The sequence below is a fragment of the Phaseolus vulgaris genome, chromosome 11 (genome assembly GCF_051622355.1).
Source record: "Phaseolus vulgaris cultivar YP4 chromosome 11, ASM5162235v1, whole genome shotgun sequence".
NCBI classification, from domain to species: Eukaryota; Viridiplantae; Streptophyta; class Magnoliopsida; order Fabales; family Fabaceae; genus Phaseolus; species Phaseolus vulgaris.
The window spans coordinates 8,227,174-8,242,920 of NC_143508.1; the positions used below are offsets into that span (position 1 = coordinate 8,227,174).

The 15,747-nt window shown below is 31.7% G+C and overlaps 3 protein-coding genes across 3 annotated transcripts; 2 read left to right on the forward strand and 1 right to left on the reverse strand.

Annotated features, from left to right (window-relative positions):
- Positions 1-637: 637 nt before the first annotated feature.
- LOC137829787 (uncharacterized) lies at positions 638-1,938 on the reverse strand. The gene is made up of 4 exons (XM_068636705.2): positions 1,715-1,938; positions 1,564-1,634; positions 1,348-1,492; positions 638-1,242 (listed from the first exon to the last, which is right to left on the reverse strand). Exons 1-4 carry the CDS (start codon positions 1,781-1,783, stop codon positions 772-774), a joined length of 756 nt encoding a protein of 251 aa, XP_068492806.2. The 5' UTR covers positions 1,784-1,938; the 3' UTR covers positions 638-771.
- A 3,239-nt stretch (positions 1,939-5,177) lies between these two features.
- LOC137824272 (transcription factor FER-LIKE IRON DEFICIENCY-INDUCED TRANSCRIPTION FACTOR) lies at positions 5,178-6,912 on the forward strand. The gene is made up of 4 exons (XM_068629840.2): positions 5,178-5,829; positions 6,026-6,217; positions 6,309-6,482; positions 6,566-6,912. The coding sequence occupies exons 1-4, from the start codon at positions 5,350-5,352 to the stop codon at positions 6,659-6,661; spliced, it is 942 nt and encodes a 313-aa protein (XP_068485941.2). The 5' UTR covers positions 5,178-5,349; the 3' UTR covers positions 6,662-6,912.
- A 1,432-nt stretch (positions 6,913-8,344) lies between these two features.
- Positions 8,345-13,335, forward strand: CSD2 (copper/zinc superoxide dismutase 2). Its single transcript, XM_068629861.2, has 8 exons — positions 8,345-8,686; positions 9,284-9,345; positions 9,432-9,471; positions 9,579-9,674; positions 9,769-9,800; positions 9,966-10,041; positions 11,429-11,482; positions 13,051-13,335. The coding sequence occupies exons 1-8, from the start codon at positions 8,458-8,460 to the stop codon at positions 13,074-13,076; spliced, it is 615 nt and encodes a 204-aa protein (XP_068485962.2). The 5' UTR covers positions 8,345-8,457; the 3' UTR covers positions 13,077-13,335.
- The last annotated feature ends 2,412 nt before the right edge of the window (positions 13,336-15,747 follow it).

Below are 15,747 nucleotides of genomic sequence, written 5' to 3' on the forward strand. Positions count from 1 at the left end.
GTCTTACAATACGCTCACGAGCAAAATATCTTGCAATTAGAAAAGTAACCCTAGCTGCTATCAATAATACGTCAAAATATTAGACAAAAAATATGCATAACATTAGAAATAACTAACACCAAAAAAAATTGTATACTTCTTTGCCCCGATAATAATTTCAAATAGAATATGATGTTTAACAGTCCAATAATTCACTTACAAGTAATTGTTTACTCTTGCCCCCTAAATTTCAGATGTGAAACAAGTGTTGAATATTAACAAGTATACTGTAAATTATACTTCGAAAAATACTAGTCATTAACATATGTGAACTGTGTGCAAGTAAGTTCGCCTCATGTCCTTTTTACAGAATTGACTCAGTGTTAACTGATTGAGACTAACAGATAGAAGTTCAGCTGACATGGTTAAGGGAATGACAGGAATCGCAAGGATCAGGACAACATTTAGATAGAAGCATTACAAATGTACAAAAGAAAACAGGGGGAGCGCTTTTGGCGGAGGGAAGACAATTAACTTGAACACAAACAGTGAATGACGTTATTGTGATATACTCAGTAGAGTAGTATATAGCTTAGAGAGTAGAGAATGTGTGTGTGAAAGTTATGAGATATAAACAGGAATAGTAAAGAGCGAGAGGTTGAATGAAAATGGAATGAAATATAATGCATCGATACCTTCACATCAAGAATACATACTTCTTAATCCAAGCATAATATGGCAAACTATGCTCACAAGTTTCAGTATCCACCACTAATTCAGTATCAGAGATCATTATTTACAACTATATAACCTGGGAGATCTCCTAACTGGAGAAATAAGATCGGCTATTGGAAAAATATTTTTGGCTATTGGATCTTTCTCGTCTTCTTCCGGCATAGTGTGACTAGTTTTGGAAATGCTTCTCGTTACCCTCCTACTTAATGAATTGTTGGCATCCAGCCCTATCTTTTGTGTACTAGCTTTCCTTTTATAGGCCGAAGTTGGAGTTTTCGGAGGTTTAATGATGTTTTTTCCAGAAGGGCCTGTCCGATCATGCATACCGATCAAGGATTGACCATTGGTTTGGCTTTCAACACTGGCTTTCCTTTCAACACTGGCTTTGTTTTCAACTGGGATTCGTTTTTCACTATTGTTACATTCACGTTTCTTGTTATCAATTGAAGAAGCAGTAGAGTCACCAAAACTACGACGTGAATACTTCTTCCAATCGTGAGGAAATCCAACCAGGAAGTGTTGACAAACCTGGTAAAAGAGATAGAATTTAAATGTTATACCCATCAACAGGATTAGGATATTCAATTAATAGAGATATATTGAATTTCATTCTGATGTTAGGTTGTTAAATACCTCTAAGGAGACGCCATTTTGAGATGAACGAGAGGTGTTGATGAAACCACGGAAAATAATAACGATGCCATCTTGAGTATGTAGGACATTGGCCTCTTCTCTCTCTGCAATGACGGTGGACAAAAACACTCTTTCTCTACCTCTCCTGCGCGTACGAATTGCAATCACTCCTTTTCCAGCAATGAAAAAGCTGAATTAAAAAAAGAGAGAACTTACTCGCTGGAAGCAACCCCGCCAACGGCTAAACCGTTGCGTTGATTGACAAGCCACCATTGTTGCAAGAAAACCTACAGAAAGAATAGTGATTTCCTATTAGCATTGTGGGGGAAGAAGGAAGATGGAGAAAGGAATTAGCATTATATAATACACTAGATTTAGGCGCCACGCGAATGGTGCTGACACTGCCACCGCCACTGCCGCCGCCGACGACCGCCATTCTCCTTCTCAACTGAACCAAACTCTTCTGCCTAAAACAAATAGACTCCACCTAGACATAAATCCAGTTCCGACCCATTCATTCCCACGGCTACCAAAACGGGGCAGCTCGTGCCGTTTAGTTTGCACATTTGGATCCACCTTCACATTTGAAATAAAATTAGGGTTTTTCTTCTTCCATTTTCATTTTTTTTATCTTTGTATTATAAAAATATGATAGTATTATAATATATTCAACCTATTATGATTTAGAATATAGTTTTAGATTATATAATTTATAATAATATTTTGAGTTGTAAAACCTAATACAATATTATGCCATTTAAAAATAATCCAAAAATAATATTTTAAATTGTGTAATTCAAAATAAAATTATGTAATTTAGGATATAATTTCAAAATTATGTAATTTAGAGTATAATTTTTCTGAATGGTATAATTTAAAATATATTTTAGATAGTTGTTTAATTAAAAATATTTTGAATTAAATATTCTAAAACATCATAAATCCATGAGGAGATATTATGACAACAATATATTAATCTCTTTGAATTGTAAAATAATTTAGCTTAGTTTCATCCATGAGGTGAATAGGTTAAACAAGTGCAACTCCTATTTGTGATCAAGCGTGGATTCCTTATCATGTTAGGGTTTGTTTTGGATGTGGTGAGTGATGAATTTACATTAAAGATGAATTTTACCTTGCATTTAGATAGATACTTTTATAATTTGTAAGACGCTAAAATAGATTGAATTTGAATTGATTTCATTTCATTTTTTAAATATATTGTTTAGTTAAATTAATTCAAAATCATTGAATTTTAATTTTATAGTTTGGATAAAATATTTCAATTACCTTTAAATACAAAGAAGTCATTCAAATACTAAAGAATTATTAGTAATTCAAAAATATTACTATTCATGAATTCTTTTAGTTGGCTTAGGATTTAGGATTTGATTAATATTATTTTTTTTGACAATGTTCATTTGTTTTTTTCAAATAATAATTTTTTTTTATTAGTGTAAGTTAATATTGAATTTGGTTGATGTCAATTACAAACAATGATTGAAGTTATTTATGTGGCGTTCATGTGTTCTTATTCTTAACTTTTCGTCAAATGAAATTTTTTATAATTGACATTGATAAAAAATAATCATAGTTAATGGTGGTTGAAAGAAAATAATATTCTAACAAACTATCAACAAAGAATAACAATAGTATCATTGATAAAAAAAATAAAAATCATTGAAGACGTTGAAACAAAATAACCATGACAAACGTATGTCAGAAAATCTAATTCACATTCGTCAAAAAAATTATCTCCCTTACACTGATTTTGAAAAAATGTTGACTAAGAAATAATAATGACTTACAAGAACAAAAATTCTTCTAACAATGAAAAAAAAAATCATATTAAGAACAATAAAAAAATTTCTAATATTGAGAAATTATTCCAACCTTTGTTGTCTACAAAATTACGATTCATATTGGTTGAAAACCCCGACTGACATTAATTGACAAATAATCTCAATTGATATAATTTGATAAAAAAATGTGTTATGCATAAGCCAAAAAAATATCATTAATGAAAATCAATAAATCCTAATTAATGTTGATTGAAAAATAGCTTTGGCCTAACATAAAAAGATAAAACAATTCTACATATCTTGTTACTCGTGCGTGGGACTATATATTATGGGTGATCCGATAGCGAGTTACGAAGTGAACTTTAAACCTAACTCAACCCCATAAAACCGGCTCATGAGGTTTAGATATAGAATGAAAAGTTCTAATCTCTAGTCGACGTGGGATCTCCAACAGATATAAAATAGAAAACATAAATTATTCTAAAGTTTCTTATCTTTTATATCTTAATGTTTACCGATTGTAATTTATTTTATTTTTTGAAGTGAAAAATCATAAATTAATATGCACATAAATCAATTCTTATATTTTTTTTTAATATTCAACCTTTTCTAATGGGTAAATAAATTATTAGTCAAAAGATACAAAGTTATTTTGGATGAGAAGTGAGTCTATTAAGTGAAACCTTACCTCTATCCCTACTGGCTGTATTTTTTTTTCAAATACTTATTTCTCTTCCTATAAATCTCTTGATCCTCACATCACCCCATTTAAAGTTTTTTAACTCTTTCTTCACTATAATAGTTATAAATGCAAATTGAGAAAAAAATTATATTATAAAAATGAGTAACTTTATAATTATTTACATTTAAATTATTAAAAAAGAGTGTATTAATATAATACATTTACTTAGGATTCAAATGTGAGTCGTGCAATAGAGAGGGGTGATTATAGAAAACAATTAGTACATTATAAACAGTTTTATAAAATGTTCATGCATCATTTCATTTTTTTTTCTCATTAAATTATCTTCACTTTTTTTTTTATCATAGAGCAAATGAAGCAGATAAGACTATCTCGATCACAAGTATGAAGAGCATGTTCAAGTTTCACTTTATTAAATTTTTTTAACAAAAATTACAAATTCACTTTTTGTTTCCCCCCTTCTATTTATTTATATAATAAACTGACATAAATGCATAAAAGAACATCATCAACTTGAACATAGTCAATTTATTAATATTGTTCATAATTTTGTACTCACCTAGTCAACACAAATAAAATATTGTCTCTGATTTAAAATAAAAATAAAAATAATAGAAAAAATAGCAAGAAAAAATGAGAAGAAATATGTAGTATTTATATTATTACTTTCGCATTTTTGAGTTGGTATAAAAGATTTTTTTCCTAAATTAAAATTAATTTAGGTAGAAACTTGATAATAAAAAAACTAATTTTAGTTTATGACTTTATTTTTATTTCAAAAACACGCCATGATATATATTTTGGGTCCAAAACTTGCATTTAGGTCAACTGTAGTATATTGTTATCCCATCTTTTCCTTCACAACAATTTTCTATTGATAAAATCACAACAGGAACAATTGTTCACAAAATTAAACTTTTCAATATTTGATTCTTGAACTAATCTTCTAAAGACTATTACCATTTTTCTTATTTAATTTTACACAACTTAACAAAGTACGTGAAGAACAGCGTCATCGTGTTCCCATTAGATTCTGTTCACACACACATATTTTATTAAGCAGGAAAATAACTGTGCTCATAGTTAGAAAGTGACCATATAACACAATTTTAATTATTTACACCACTCAACACATGTCTTCATGCATAACAGCATCACTCCCCCAAATTAAGAAAACAAAAAATAAAATTATATCATATATATATACTATGAACTTTATTTTATATATTACCTGTGCAGTACCAGCATTATCTCTATATATATTAATGATAATTGCATTAAATTATTACCACCATTTATAACTAAAAGAAAATGTTGAAATGGACAGCATACTGTTCCAACGTTAATCTGTTTATGTATTCTATTAATGTTGTGTTTCTTTCTTCTAATTTTATTTGTCATGCACATTTCACTCTTCTCAATGATCATTCAGGAAAAATCACAAACGACTGCTATTAATTTCTATATCAAGAATTTAATATAATTTTCTATACAAACATGGACACTACCCATCTTCATGAAGAGACTCTACTGCACATTGATGACTTTGAGCTACACGACTTTGTTGAAGATCCCAACTTAGATCAGTTGATCGATTTGATTCGTTCGGAGAAGAAACATGCCATTTGTGACTTCAATTCTGAGCTTATGAATGAAGCATTCATTGATAACTCTTTCTTGGCACCCCCTGCAATCCCATCTGATCACTGCAATAGTAATGCTGTCAATGTCTATGATTCAAACTCCACACCTAACTCCTTCGCTTATTTTGATGGGGAAGCCAAAGGAGGAGGGGGAGGAGAAGAGGAAGATGACATGGAGCTCTCCTCTGCAACAACAACACCTTCTAAGAGTCTTGTTCCTAAGTCAAAACCAAAAACTGACAGGTCCAAAACTTTGATTTCTGAGAGGAGGAGGAGAGACAGAATGAAGGAAAAGCTTCATGCATTGAGATCTTTGGTTCCTTTCATAACTAAGGTAGGTGTCTTCTCTACTACATTAAAACATTACAAAAGGCTCATAGTTCAGAATATTTCATATGAAAAACAAACTTGATTAGTGGCTTATTCATAAGTTACTTAATTGTGACATGCTCTACACTTTTGAAACTCAAGTTAACTGATATACATATACATACATATATATATATGTATATAATTAATTGTGTGGGAAGATGGATAAGGCTTCTATCATTGGAGATGCTGTGTCATATATGCATGAGCTTCAAGCACAAGCCAATATGCTTAAAGATGAGGTTGAAGGACTTGAAACATCCTTACTGGTGTCTAAAAATTATGAAGGATCAAATGAAAATCTCAAGAATGTTGAATTTAACAGCCTTTCAATATGCAAGAAGATAATCCAGGTGTTTTGACAAAATCTTTCTAACTCCATAAACAGTTTTTAGTTGGTCCTGCCACTTATTGTAACATCTAGAATATTGATGCTGGGTGTAGATGTACATGTTTCAAGTAGATGCAAAAGGGTTTTATGTGAAAATAGTTTGCAACAAAGGAGAAGGAGTGGCTGCCTCATTGTACAAATCTATAGAGTCTCTGAGAGGCTTCCATGTTCAGAATTCAAACTTATCCACAGTTGGTAACACTTTTCAACTTACATTTTCATTGAATGTAAGTTATCCTCTGAATCTTTGTAGTTTACTTATAGTTGTGATTTTTGTTTACTGATTTTATCAGTGATGTGTTTAAAACAGGTGAAAAGCTCTGAGCCAGAAATGAACCTGCACAACTTGAAAATTTGGGTGTCTGAAGCTTTTGTGAAGCAAGGCTTTGAATTCTACCATTTTTAATGCTTGACTCTTTGAATAAATAAACCGTAAGCTGTAATCAAATAAGGTTGCAGAGACATAGAGCTACTGTAAGTAGACATGAAAATCTATATATAATCTGTAATATATGTAATAGTATACATGTATCTAAGTGCTGTTTAGTGGTTAACTTTTTTTTATTCCTCTGTAGTCGCTAACTATGAGCATTGAGATGTAATTCATTATTTTGAGATAATAGCCCTATCAATTTTTAAGAACCAATATTAGTAGTATATGTGTGTACGCTTCTGTTTTCACTTCTTAAAATTGTACTATTAATAATGCTGCAAACTTGAATTAAAATTATTATCCCAAATGTATAAACAAAAACTGCTATCACACTTGATGTGACAATCTATAACTACTGCCACATTCATCTAAAATTTTAAAGTTAAATTACATTTGACTAACTTTCTATCAGTTTATTTTTAATAATAGATTTTTTAAATAATAGATAAGGTTGATGCTCACTTAACCAATTCTCTCATCTATTTCTGTGTTTTTCAATTTTCATATATTGATTTATGCATTTTTTTGTTGTTCGTCTTTACATTTGCGGATACAGTAATTTTACAAATTACTCAATTCAAACAATTTTATTTTTCAATATCTTATTTTATTTTCTTTTCCTTTTTTACTCTCCTTTTAGTCCACATGTTATTAAATATTATATTAAAAAGTATATTTTTAACTATTATAATATATTTTCATATAATTAATTTCTTTCTTTCTGATTTCTTTTTTATTCAGTTAAACAAGGGTAACTTTTGTTCACTTCCTTTTTATTTTTTTTAAACACATTTTTATTATATTTCTACCATTTTTTTATTTTTTTTTAAATAAAAGTTTTCAGGTTAGACGTTACTATGCAACTTAATATCTCAGTTAGGCTGACACCTCAAATAACAACAATCATTTAAAAACGTATTATTAAAGAAAAATACAAAAATATGGGGATTAGACCAAAACCCAATATGTTAACAAAAACGATACATATGTAGACTATACTTATTTATAAAAAATTCTAAAAACAAACAAGATGGAAACTTATTATACTAATGAAAATATTCTCTACGAATAAATTCTAAATTAACAACTTATCAGCACACAACCAATTCTCACAATAATTAAGACAAGTATTACGAAACATTTAAGGAACATTTGTCCTAATAGTAAACGCATCGCAAACCAAAGCAGAATCATTTTTCAGTTAGACATTAGTAAGCCCCATCTTTTGAGTTTCCTCTATAATATGTATAACCCCATAAAACTCAACCATCAGAACAGTTTAAACTTCAAGAAACACATAAAAAAGTTCTACCATTCTTATTTCATTCCTCTCTATTTTTCTTTTTATTCAACTAACTTAAGAAACTTTGCCTCGAAAAGGAAGCTTCACAAAGGAGATACAATGTATGGAATTTAAGAAATTTTATCCAACTTTATTTATCTAAGCCAAAATTTAATTTTACTTTAGCAAACGGTTTTTAACTTATATAATAAGAAATTAGATATAAAATTTCAAACGACATAAAATTAGATTACCAGTAATAAAATATATTAATGAATTCTATTTATTACTAACCACACTGTTATAACTTTTTTTTTTCTATCTGATAGAAAATAGTAATAAATTTCAGAAGCAGCCAAAACAAAAAATGAAAAACAAAAGAAGCGAGTGTAAGAGGATTATATAATTTGGTTTTAACCACAGATTCACACACACATTCTGTGTTGCATTATCACAAACATCTAAACCTCTTTCACTCTCCGTCACAATGCATCTAGCAATGGCAGCCAACGCTGTTGTCGCTCCGTCGCCGTTCCAACCCAGTTCACTTCTCCGCTCACCATTCTCCGGCGTCTCCGTTAAGGTCACTCCCCAATCCCTAACCCTTTCGCGCTCGAAGACCCTCACTGTCCTCGCCGCCACCAAGAAGGCCGTTGCCGTCCTCAAGGGAAACTCCGCCGTCGAAGGCGTCGCCACCCTAACACAAGAAGATGATGGTTCGTCCTCTCCTCTTTGTAACAGTAGTAATTTAGTTTGATTGAAATGGAAATGAATACAATGGTGACAAACGATAAATTATTCAAGGAATTATGCATTTTATTATGTATCACGGTGACATTTAATTATTGATGTGACTTCTTTTAAGCGTATTTCATTTAATTATTAGAAGTGAAAAAACTTATAAATGAAAAAGTATTCAGGATCTAACGGCTAGCTCCTTAATCTTTTAATTATGAGAAACTATTTCTGCACAAGGCAAAAAATAAGGAGAAAAGAAGAGAAGTGAGAAAGTGTGCGTGAAGATAATTCGTGCGATGGAGAGAGATAAAAGAATAGATAGTGCCAGTGCTCTAGGAAATCTATGTATGTACGAATAATGAATGTAACACTTTTCATTATGGAAAATGTTAAACATTCTCCCCCATCCATTTTGGAGCGGACAGTGTTGGGAAGAGAAAGATATGAAAAAAAATAGGATGAAAATGAGATAGAAGAGAAGTGAGTGGATGTTTAAAATTAGCCTTTCGTCATGTGTGAATGTCAATTGCTACTTTTCACGTGTCTAACTACCTATTTCTGTGTGTTATGAGTAGGCCCAACAACGGTCAGTGTTCGCATTACTGGCCTTACTCCGGGGCTTCATGGTTTTCACCTAGTGAGTGTTTGCTTCCCTTGTTACTTCATGTCCCTTCCTTTAAAATTGTTTACTTCGTAAACACTTTTATCATTTTTTTCTTGCAGCATGAGTATGGTGATACCACAAATGGGTGTATTTCAACAGGTAAGGCAAGTGGAACTTTGTTTCCATTTTTTGCTTCACTGTTTTCTTTTCTTGCGGTGGTCCAGTTCAATTAAGTTACAAGGGTTTGTTTCTTGAATGACATTTAGGACCGCATTTTAATCCTAACAAGTTGACACATGGTGCTCCGGAGGATGAAGTCCGTCATGCGGGTGACCTGGGAAACATAGTTGCTAATGCAGATGGTATAACTTTTTTCTTTTCACGTTTGTATTCCTCTATTTGAACTGCTTTCTGGACCTGGTTATGTATTTTTTTGTCCTTTGTTTTGAAATATAGGGGTTGCAGAGGTTTCAATTGTGGATAATCAGGTGCTCTTTTTAATTTGTATTTTAACATAATATTTGTTCTTTTGATACATATTTATCAAATCATGGTTTTTAGGCCCGTCTGTCATAATTCCAAACCATTTTGAACCATGTAATTCCACATTGAAAGTAGCTAATTATGTTGTATGTTTGGCATCAAACATGCAGATACCACTCGCTGGCCCCAATTCAGTGATTGGAAGAGCCTTGGTGGTTCATGAGCTTGAGGATGACCTTGGAAAGGGTCAGTTATTTCATTTAATATTTATTTATATTTGCATTTGGATCCCTGAGCTCTCTGACAAAAATTACTTTCACTAACTTCAGCACTTGCATTACCGACTGAGTATGTGTGTATAATGGGAGGAATGACATGAGAATGAAATTGGTTGTTCATCTTGGCATTTTATATCTCACATTGCAATTGGAATCTTGTGTAGTGTGATCATGATGTACTGGTAGTTAGTTTGATCTCCTATTAAAATGGAATGTAACTTATCTAAAGTCGGTTATAGGGCCGGTTAATCATTAAGAGACAGATTCAATAAAACTACGTAAAATCTTAGCCAAAAATAAATGGATATTTACTTGTGGTATTTGAAATCAGTTGAGGAAGATACAAACCTTAAAGATTAGATAATATTAGTTAATAGGATAATAGACAACTAACTAGGACTTATAAAATACACTTTGAACAAAGGGACTCAACTTGAATGCTGTAGTTTGAAGTCATTTAAACTTAAACCCTAGCTCAACTAGATTGTTTAAATTGTTGACTATGATCTGCCTCTTGGATTTTTAAAATGCTAACTATGATCAGCCTTGACCTTATTAGGCGTTATCTACCAAAAATCGACCTTATCATGCGATATCTACAAAAAACCGACCTTATCATGCAATATCTACCAAAAATCGACCTTTTCAGGCAGTCAACCTTACCAAGCGATATTTACAAAAGCTAATAAATTAGGTAGTACCAACCTAGCTCTACTGACATTTGCTTAAAGTTTAACCCCTTGTGATACTAGTAAGTTCGTTTTTCTTAACTTTGACAATTGTTGAGCCTTAGCCTATAAGATAATTTGAAATATGGGCAATTGATAAAATGTTGAGGACAAACTAACACAACCATAAACCCATTAAGCAACTTATGTCAGCAATCTAATGTTTTCATGCACTAGCATGAATCGATTAGATCGTAATTTATTTTTGAGTTTTTTGTTGGATAAACTTCTTCGCCTACTCGGCTTGAGGCTGGGGCCTGTGTACCAAGAGTTAATTTGATCTCCTATTAAAGTGGAATGTATTATCTAAAGTCGTTTATAAGGCGTATTAATCATTAACACATAGATTCATTAAAACTATCCAAAATTTTTGCAAAAGATAAAGGGATATCTACTTGTAGTACTTGAAATCAGTTGTAGAAGATACAAACTTTAAAAGATTAGATAATATTAGTTAAGAGGATAACAAACAACTAATTAGGATTTATAATATACATTTGTAACTATGAAGAAGGGGACCCAACTCGAATGCTTTAGTTTGAAATTATGTAAACTTTGAACCAAAACAAAATTATAACTGAATTATTTTTACTTTTGTCTTATCTACGTTTGCTTATACTTTTGCAGGGGGTCATGAACTTAGTTTGACAACTGGAAATGCTGGTGGAAGATTAGCATGTGGTATGAAAAAAAATTATAAACTAGAAGTGTTCTATCCTTTTCATATTCATCTATTCCTTCCACCAATCCAATATGATTATATTTATGTTTTTTGGTTTACTCTTTACTTCAATGCTCTAAGGTGAACTATTTTCTATAACATTATGATCAATTTTTGGGATAAAAAAAATATGATTTGCTCACAAACTGTTTATTTGATAAGTAATGCATGATTTACATACTATCTCTAATCTAATTTTCGAAAGTTGTGCACTTGAGTCTGCTGAATAAGCTGAGTCCCGATCTATACTTCAGATGAATACTTCTATCCACTATCAAATTGAACAGAGACGTATTTTATTGATATGCATATGTTTGCTACATGTCATTTCATGGCTTCATGTGCGTAACTGATACAGAGAAAGGGTGTTTAGATATCTGAAAGATCTTTGTATATGTGCTTTAATATCTATGACAACATACATATCTTTGGGATTGTCTAATTAAAACATGGAATATTGACTGGAAATCAAATTTGGGTTTTGTATCCTGCATTTAAGGAGGAAATTACAAGCTTGATTACTTGGCCTTTTCTGGTAGATTAGTAGCTATTGTGCTTAAACTCATAAATAGATATAAATTATGAATCAAAGTTTGTCTCTAAAACTCAAGATTCGGTGTGAACAAGCTTTAGAAACAGGTCTGTTGATTATCATCTTCTTAAGGCTCCAAGGACGGGCAATTTAACAATCCAACCCTGCACTGCCTCCTTTAGGGGGATTAAAACCAAAAGTTGCCCCTGCAAATACATTTAAACCTACACCCCACCTTTGTCATCCTGGCCCCGCTCACGATGATTATTTTAAATTTAAATTATGTATTTATAGAGCAATTAAAGATAATTGTAAAATTAATATATTTTTTCATATAAACTCTTAAAAAATGTACTTTAAACTTAACTCAACCTTATAAAATTGGTTTGTAAGATGAAGTTTGCATTCACTTATTATATACTATGAATTATATTATGATTGACAAAATCTCTAGTCAAGAGATTTATAACATACTATCCTCACGCTGAGACCCTCAAATTCCTGTATGAGTTTATGTTTATAAGTGATCTGATAACTGGTGACTAAATAGGCCCAATAAATTATAGTTAGGATAGACTCTAAATGACTTTAATACTATCTTAAAAAGGGAACTTTAAACTTAACCTTACAAAACCGGCTTATAAAGTGAAGTTTGCAATTACTTATATACTATGAATTGATCTTATCTCTAGTCAATGTGAGATCTCTATAATAAACTAAAAATATAATGAATAATTTTCAAATTAGTGAAGTTAATATAATTGCCATTATTAGTAACTTAGACAAGGCTAAATTTAATTAGATAAGGGCTAGAACCACCACTGCATGCAGGGTAGGTGTTGCTGGTCTGGGTGAAGTTGTAAAGTTTATTCAACAATCCAATTTTCATAAGTTATAGCTGATTTATATGTCTGCTGTCTTCATAATGTTTATACTTCAATTTATGAACTTTATGTTTATCCTGTGTGATAATGTGTTGTGCTTGCATGTTTGCAGGTGTGCTTGGTTTGACTCCAGCATAACTAGTGCAGCGAATGTTTAATCTTGTTATTTTTCTGATGTTTTTTTTTCCCTTTGGGTTATCCCCATGCCGTGAAGCCCGATGACTCACTTTTGTATGATTTCTTCAGTCACCATGTAAACTATAAATCATAATGTCCATCTAAAGACAAGTGCACCAAATGAATCTTGAAAACATATCAGTACTTCACCGGTGTGTAAACCCTAATAAAATTCATCATGCGGTCACGTGTTTATTCCCCAATGGAATTGATTTCTGTAGTCCTTGTTGCCTGCTTCAGAATAATTTATGTTGATATTCTATGTCAATGGTGCAACTGCAGCAACTGGTTACTTGTGTTGTGTCCACTGTTCTTTTACTTTTTGGTGGGGGAATGGGAGTGTGGGAATTTTGCGAATGACGGGATCAAATGAAGCCCTTTTACTCATTTCCCTTTTAACTCTTCAGTGAAACTAGGGATTCTATTGTTCATATATATTCACTTGAGATTTGTATTGTACTTTTCAAGGTTACGAAGATGAGATTTCTCTTATTTTTGTTCCAACCAAGATAAAGTAGTTCATGAGTGAAGTGTTTTGGTTGACATATGTCACTCGCTGCAGTTGTTTTCTGCATCTCAAAATTTCTTCTCGTACCAATACATTTTTCTTTCTTTCTTGGATTAGTTAATACAGAAGTCACTAATCTGGAGTGTAGTTTTACTCATGGGATTGATCAATCTGAAAGGTTAAAAGGTATAAGAAGTGAGTTTTTAAGGAGCAGGAAGAAACTACCACCCTGTAGCTTTATGTAGGCTAGTTTTCCAATAGTGAATGGGTCATCGTTGGAAGCTTCTTGTTAAGCCCATAATAACTAATAAACAAATAAATACAGGAACTTGCTTCCCTTGTAAAGTGGTTAACATCAGGTAAATATCAAATTGGTCTCCCCTTTCAGAAAGACAAAACATTCATTATTGAACTCTGTAATCTCACACATGCTAACAGTAAGAGTGCTGCTCTAATTATTTTCTGCACGGTTTACATATCTCAACTTATTTGAAGCCGAACCAGAAATAAAGTATATTTACATGTATGTATATGTGGTTTGCTTATCTGCTCATATATCATGATGAGGGAGAAATGATTAAATGTGGCGTATAATTTCACAAGGTTTAGATAAAAATGTAAGTGGAGTTTATTAGTTAAGTTTCATAGCCACTCTTTTGTTGACCTACCAGCATCTTATATATTTATAGGAATGAATTTGGTGATTCACTAGAATAAAAAAATGCAACTAATTTTTCACAATGCTAGAGACGTAAAAATATGAATAAAGAGAGCATTTATAAGTTTACCCAACTATGCATGTAAAAAGTTTCCTTGCTAAGACCTACCAAGTTTATGGCGTAAGAAGGTCTCTGTTAGCAAGATGAAATCATGTGGGTTTGGAAAGTTAATTCAAAGTCTTTCACCATTATTAATCATGAGTCATCACTACTTTGGTAGTGACTACCTTTTCCTAGTTAGCGGTTGGACTTAGAATGGAAGCAACTTGCAATTAGGTAGGTATTTGGCAGACTACCCTCTACCACTAATTCCAATTCACTCTACACACACTACTGTTGCTGTTCGATTTTACAAATCACAAATAAAAACGTAAACAGTGAGAGGAACTAGTCATTATAGTATTTTTTTTCTAAGAAAAAAAATAAAATGAATAGATTAAAACACTTAAAGATATCCCTACTCATACAAAAATATTTCATGTTCTCAAAACAACTTTTACAAGTCCTACACTCTACATAAAAATGGTCATGGACTCCAAATATGCACAAAAAACTATTGTGTTCTTAGAGCCCATAATTAAGTCCTAGCCTAAATTATAGCAACCACAATAACTTTGTTGCCAGACCTGTTGTTAAAAGGTCCTTCGCAGGTGTGGGAAAGACCATGTTGCTAAGACATTTCAGATCACCAAAATATAGAGAAGGTTCCACAAAAAGAAGATTGAGTCACAAGATTTGATATCAACCCCAAACAAATTTCCTCTATTTTAGTAATTGCTGTTCAGTTTAACTGATTGTGTTTCATCTATTTTGTTCCAAAAAACAGCCTATTAAAGTTCAAAATTTTCAAAATTAGTTTAGCCACATATTTCTCTACTAATCTTAACTTTCTTAAAGTGCATCTTTCACTTAAATTTAATGAATGGATCCATAAGGAAGTAGGAACATGAGCATGCCATGTGGCCGTTTTGCAGCCTCATTAATTAACATTTGTGTTATCGCTTATTCTTACATGTAGATTATAGTGATGAAACAAAAGTATCTAACTATAATTAAGTACACAAGGGCTTGCACCTTAAGAAGGAGGCAACTAGTTTGGCAATTTGTCTTTAGCAATCTTTTTTGTCTGTAATAAATTAGTGGTTGGTTTGGTTTGGTTTGGTTATGGGCATTGACTATCAGTAGTTTGCATGTTAAAGTCAGATTTATATTGATGTTGTGTTGGAAAAAAAGGTTTGTGAGAAGGTAAGCATGCATGCATGGGGTTAAAGAGTGAAGCAAAACAAAATCACCATAAAGAGTAAACCTAACAGTGAGAGTGACAGTAACAGTAACAACAGTAAGGCGTAGAAGGAAGTGAATTAAGGAGTTGGCAGTGAGTCATGACTTGCCTTGTCTTCACTTC

Excerpts from the sequence above, each read along its gene's own strand:
- LOC137824272 (XM_068629840.2), top strand. The coding sequence starts at position 5,350 with ATGGACACTACCCATCTTCATGAAGAGACTCTACTGCACATTGATGAC. Across the intron at positions 6,218-6,308 it reads TATGCAAGAAGATAATCCAG|ATGTACATGTTTCAAGTAGA; the intron begins GTGTTTTGACAA and ends TGCTGGGTGTAG. Across the intron at positions 6,483-6,565 it reads AACTTACATTTTCATTGAAT|GTGAAAAGCTCTGAGCCAGA; the intron begins GTAAGTTATCCT and ends TGTTTAAAACAG.
- LOC137829787 (XM_068636705.2), bottom strand. The coding sequence starts at position 1,783 with ATGGCGGTCGTCGGCGGCGGCAGTGGCGGTGGCAGTGTCAGCACCATT. Across the intron at positions 1,493-1,563 it reads GGCGGGGTTGCTTCCAGCGA|GAGAGGTAGAGAAAGAGTGT; the intron begins GTAAGTTCTCTC and ends TCGTACGCGCAG. Across the intron at positions 1,243-1,347 it reads AAAATGGCGTCTCCTTAGAG|GTTTGTCAACACTTCCTGGT; the intron begins GTATTTAACAAC and ends CTCTTTTACCAG.
- CSD2 (XM_068629861.2), top strand. The coding sequence starts at position 8,458 with ATGCATCTAGCAATGGCAGCCAACGCTGTTGTCGCTCCGTCGCCGTTC. Across the intron at positions 9,346-9,431 it reads GGCTTCATGGTTTTCACCTA|CATGAGTATGGTGATACCAC; the intron begins GTGAGTGTTTGC and ends TTTTTCTTGCAG. Across the intron at positions 9,675-9,768 it reads CATAGTTGCTAATGCAGATG|GGGTTGCAGAGGTTTCAATT; the intron begins GTATAACTTTTT and ends TTTGAAATATAG.